Here is a 6,000-nt window from a genome sequence, read left to right as displayed (position 1 = left end):
TTCAAAATCTTAATGCTGTTAAATTAAATAAAAGTAATATCTATTAAAATAATCAGTGTTTTATTTTAGTTTGTAAAGGTTCAATACAAAGATCTTTGACAGCTTTGAATAAATAAAAATGTTCCCATAACAATGTTAGTTTAAACAGCCAGAGCAACATCTGTAAATGGAAACCTTCTGATTTCCCTTAAGACTAAGGCTACGTTCACACTGCAGGCCTTGATGCTTGATGTCCCCTATGCGCAGAAGAGTATGCAATGATATCACAGGCCAGCATGCTCTGTGTTTATGGAAGTAAATATGGATGGTAGTGCCGGCGCGCATCGAGCGATCTTTCCCAACCATAAAAACACAACCTTTTCAGGATTGTTAAATATAAACACTACACTCTGCATCATCGTCCGCCATGGTTGTTGTTTTTCATGCAACTTCTTCATAGCAAGACCCAGAATAGTGACCTTTGTCGGATATTAATAGCGCTCAGGTTGGATGAATGTGACCTGACCGTCCACACACAGGTCGTATTTGAAAAGATCCGATTTGTATCGGATTCAGGACCACAAACCCAAGTGGCCTGGGTCGCATTCGAAAAAATTTAATCTGTGTTTTTCAGACTGTCATGAAAAGATAAGATCCAGGTCGCATATAGGCCAAAAAATCAGATCTGGGTCACTCCAGGCTGCAGTGTGAAAGTAGCCTAAAAGGTCCTCAGTGCTTTAGATAAACAGACAGGTCCGCAGTATCATTCTTCCACCACCATACCAATGGTCATGAGTTGTTTTTCATGTATTCATTCTTTGTTTAACAAGAAACTGACCAGGAGTTTGACTCAGCTTTTAAAACCATGTTCATATTTTCCAAGATTTCATTTAAATCACTCCTACATGGTGTTGAAGTTGTTTCTTTATTTGGGTTTGGTAATGGGTCTGACAGAACTCAGAACCACATTAGTAAACAAAGACTGTCTGATGTTAAAATAAAAGCCACATGCCACATATTACAGCCTGTTATGACACAAAGCAAAGCCAGACAAGTGATGCTATTTAATCTGAATGCATGCATACAGCATGTTGTTGCAAAGGTTAATGCAAGCATTTTGGATCACCCATGGATGTTGTAGGGACCATAGGGACATGTCCCTACCAAAATTTGGCCCAACCTACTTGTCCCCACCTATGTGAATAACATGTTTATAGTTTACAAAACAGTGTTGTTGTTGCAGCAGCTGCTTCTTTTCTCACAACTTGTACATTGAAGTTAATATTTTAAATGCTCACTGTCAGTTCCTCTTATGTATGTTATTTTGCTTTGTTTTACGATACAAAGAATATCAGCATATCAGATAAAAAAAATAAGAGTGGGTTTTACCTCTGTTTACCTCTGCACAATTCTATTTCTTCAAAAGAAAACTCCTGATTACACAGACATATTTAGACTATATTTGGTTAAAAGGGCATGTATATATCTTCCTGAAGTAATAATCTTTGGACCAATAGAGGAGAGATCTAAAGTTAGCACACAGCTTCAGTCGCTTCAGCTAGTAACCACTGATCAGCCCCGAAATCTAGGTGTAGTGCTGGATACAGACTTGAACCTTCAAAAGCATTTAAAGACAATTACAAGGTCAGCTTTCTATCACCTGAAGAACATTTCCAGGATTAAAGGACTAATGTCTCAGCATGATCTGGAAAAACTAATCCATGCGTTTATTTTTAGTCGAATCAATTACTGGAACGGTGTTTTCATAGGTCTGCCTAAAAAGTGGATCAGACAGCTGCAGCTGATCCAGAACGCTGCTGCCCGTGTCCTCGCTAAGACTAAGAAAGTAGAGCACATCACCCCAATTCTGAAGTCCTTACGTTGGCTCCCTGTATCTCAGAGAATTGACTAAAAATACTTCTGTTAGTCTATAAATCCCTGTATGGCTTAGCACCTAAATACATCACAGACTTGCTATCAGTGTATCAACCCTCCAGACCACTCAGGTCATCTGGCTCCAGCCTGCTCTACTGTACATACCTAGAACCAGAACTAAACATGGAGACGCAGCATTTAGTTCCTATGCTCCACTTATCTGGAACAAACTTCCAGAAAACTGTTAGAAAGCCAGAGTTCCTTTAAATCAAGACTAAAAACACATTTGTTTAGGATTGCCTTCGACTGTTCTAGTTGAACAGTTCAACTGAAACATCATTAGTTCAACTTTTTTTTATTTTCTTTAGTCCAACTGTTTTTAATTTTTTTTTTTTTTGTTTCTGCATTTTTTATTTATTATTTATTTTTTCCTACTTGCTTTGATTCTGTTTTATTTTCCCATATTTTAATCATGTAAAGCGCTTTGCAGTGTCTTTGTACTGAATTGTTCTATACAAATAAATTAGCCTTGCCTTGCCTTGTGTCTTAACTGGTAAGTTCAAATGTAACCCCTTTCAAACTGTAAGGTTGTCCAGATTTTACATTATACTGAGCCACTGATGCTTCAAACATTGATCAACAGCATATTGTGTGTGTAGTGCTTATAAAATTTGTATAAATTATGCTAAAAAAACACGTCAAAAACTAAAAAATAGGATCATGCATAATGATCAGTGATCAATGACATCAGACCAATTCAACTTAAGACCAATAGTGTCCTTACCAAAGTCGAGATCAAACCTATTGGGATCACCTATAACAGTGGTCTCCAACCCTGGTCCTCAAGATCTACTATCCTACAGATTTTAGATGCATCCCTGCTTCAACACAGCTGAATCAAATGATTGATTACCTTTTCAAGCCATTCATTTGATTCAGCTGTGTTGAAGCAGGGATGCATCTAAAATCTGAAGGACAGTAGATCTTGAGGACCAGGGTTGGAGACCACTGACCTATAAGGAGCAGAAACATCTAAGACCCTGAAATTTGCGCCCACTTCTTTCACCGTCCCTGCGGACCACGTGACTTGGTTCCTCCTTGTTTTAAAAAGAAGCGCTTTCTTATGAGGTGCCCCCAGCGACATAAATCAGAATTACCCCTGATGCAGTCAGATCCTCTGCGGAGCTGGGAGGCGTCATCTGAGCGGCTCAGTGCGCACATTCAGACTTCTGCAGCTTTAAGGCGCCGCGCGCTCAACCTGCGAGTTCTGGAAGCGTCTCTGTGAGGCTGACCTGCATCCTGCAAACTGTCCCCGAGTCTCTGACCTGTTGATCAGGAATGGATCTGGACCATAGGAGGACATTTGGCGCCTATCTGTTACTGACCTGTGTGATAATCTGCAGTAATGTGCAGATTATCATCGGCGCGTCTCAGTACAACAACCGCTACGCAGGGTGAGTGTAATAAAAAAAACACCTCTTTACCTTGTTGATATATTATTTATTATTTCATCTCTTTATTAATGCTCCTTTGGTTCAAATTCAGCAATACTAACGCGTAAGTGGATTTAAAATATTTAGAGGCTTCTTTCCATTTTTTATGTTTTGTTATCCAACCCAAGGTAGCAGAATTTATTTTTTTCACCTTTATTCTTGTAAATAAATATTGGTAAAGTGTTTTATTCATTTCTATTCAGTCTTTTCTCCCTTAAAAACCATAACTTAAATTCAGGGGGAAAAAACCCTTTGTAAAAAAAAACCTCATAAAGACTGTTCTAATTTAAAGTAAGATAATTTTTTTATAGATGAAAAAATATGAACTCAGTCTTAGTAAATATAATAATATAAAATAATGAAATACTGGGCAACAATGAACTAACTAAGACAGACCAGGAGCATCAGGTTTGATAATCTGTTAATAGAACTATTAATTTAAGAAGACTTTATTAGAAGAGTGGTGAGAAGATATATATAGGAAACACAGAAGATGATCATCTGTAGGAAGAGACCTAAACCAAACATCGTCTATACAATGTGGATAACTAAGACTTAACATCAACCTGAACCCCATCTCCATGGTGATGTACAATGTTGGCAGCATCATGCTTTGGTGATGGCTCTTTAGCAGGGCCCTGGAAGTTGGATAGAGTTGATGTTCCTGAATACAGTAGAATCCTAGATGAGAGAGACTTTAGGCTGAATCAGATGTCTATTTATGTACGGTACAACAATCCACATCATACAACCAGAACTGCAATTGGAATGGTTTATAAGAAAGCATGATGTCACAATAAGATCATATAATTTGTGGAAAAACTTGAAATGAACGTCCGAAGAGGCTGTTAATAATCTGTTTGAGTTTGAATTCTTTGTGAAGTCACAATTCTTCCAAAGGGGCAAACAACACAATAAATATGTGCAGTTTTACATAATTAACACACATATAAACTCATTTTATGGTACGTTTTAAATGTTTTACTTGCAAATTCAAAACTACGAGGCCTCAGTGCATGACGCCTATCCACGTTCTGGTGGCCTGCTGTCTATGCAGCCGTTGGCTCTTTCCTATTGGACCTGTTTTTGCTTATTTGTGATAACATTTAGTCACTTTGAGGTTGGTAACCACTTAAGAAAGAAAACCTCCTGCGATTGGCTACTTTTCAGGATTTCCCGCCTCTTGAGACTGGACTATATTATTTTATTGTATATTGTGGCCAAAGCAGCAGCATGGCATCTGCAGGCTAATTGTTGTATTCTTCCAGCAATTTAGCCGTCTAGACTGATTGCAGTAGGATAAGATGCTCACCACCACGTGTTGCATCATAGAGCCCCTCAGATCACTCATGATGATGAAACACGGAGCAGTTGAGGGGGTTGCTTGTGGTCTCAAAATTTCCAAAATTAAAGTCAGAAACAATAGGCTCTATTTTTGAGGCCATGTGTTATTTTAATTACCAAACAATAACACTCTATAAAAGCCCTAGTCTATGGTCTCAATGAAAGGGAAACTACTCAACATAGAGAATAAAGCAAAACAAAGTTTTTTGGGTGTGTAAAATCCTTAGGATAAGAGATCTTCAGCTGCAGATTATGGAGTAATCTGGGAAAAACTTAAAGAAAGCAGGGCAGAAGATATTTATGGTCTGTTTTCAGAGGAGCCTTTGATGTGCTTTAACAGAGCAGAGGGAATGTATCACAGCCTGAAAACTCCCTCATTTTCACTGTCAGATGCAGCATATTTAGTGTTTCCAAAACAGGGTGTTCTGTTTTCAAATTAATAATAATTAAATATAAAAAAGCATCCTGACATTTGCAAACGGTGAAGTTTAAAGTTGCTATTTCAGAATAAACATCAGAGGTAAGCCCGAATGTGTTAAAGGATCCCACGGGGCATTCTGCTGAGAGCTTCAACAGATTGACAACATGACGACAGATTTATCTGAGAGATCCCTGTAGCTGTTTGTTGTAAAAGAAAAGGTCTTTGCCAGACAGGCCCACGCAGTCGCAAACACAACCAGCTGTCTTACTTCAGAAAATGGAGGAAAGTGACAACACAAACAAAGTGGCAATCTAATGATTTAAGACATCAAAGTAGGAATGCGTTTTAGTACCCAGCAAAAGTACTGCTCTACACTTCATCAAGCTAAAGTTAGAAAACCTGGTGTATTTTAATGTTTTGGTTTTTATGTCCTAGAAGATGCCTCAGTAACCATTACAATGACTCATCTTGAATCTCTCTGCTACATTACATTTATCTAAAGTCACAAAACATTTAGAGGTATTAGGAAAAAAGAGCAGGCTAGAATAAATGGAATACTTTCAATTTGTATAAAAAAAGAAACCCAAAACTAACTCTTCAACTTTACATTATCATTTTTTTGTTGGTTTGTTAACAAACTTTTTTTTAACTCGAGAACATTTTATTTTGAGATGTATTCATTTTGAGAGGCACCACAGAAACCAGTTCTATAGCGGTTTGTTTCCTCCAATACGTTTCTTTGCTTGGTTTGGGACAGAGCTGCTCACTTTCAAATAAGTTATTCCTTCAGTGGGTGGAAAGGGGGGGTGGTGGACTTCTGTGGGACACCTGGACCCTTTTGTCCCTCAGACCTCATAAATGGCCTGTTCCCATCTTTGTTTCATGAGG

At 38.1% G+C, this 6,000-nt stretch overlaps 1 protein-coding gene across 1 annotated transcript in view; it reads left to right on the top strand.

The window, feature by feature from the left end:
* The first annotated feature begins 3,027 nt into the window (after nt 1-3,027).
* cpa6 (carboxypeptidase A6) overlaps nt 3,028-6,000 on the top strand; it is a 35,606-nt gene continuing 32,633 nt past the window's right edge. The window contains exon 1 of the mRNA XM_038276994.1: nt 3,028-3,308. Coding sequence (XP_038132922.1) covers nt 3,193-3,308 — 116 coding nt within the window. The 5' untranslated portion in view covers nt 3,028-3,192. The remainder of the gene's footprint in view (nt 3,309-6,000) is intronic.

Source organism: Cyprinodon tularosa, unplaced genomic scaffold, assembly GCF_016077235.1.
Source record: "Cyprinodon tularosa strain WSP-4 unplaced genomic scaffold, ASM1607723v1 ctg1299, whole genome shotgun sequence".
Lineage (NCBI taxonomy): Eukaryota > Metazoa > Chordata > Actinopteri > Cyprinodontiformes > Cyprinodontidae > Cyprinodon > Cyprinodon tularosa.
This window is presented reverse-complemented; position numbering and strand designations above follow the sequence as displayed.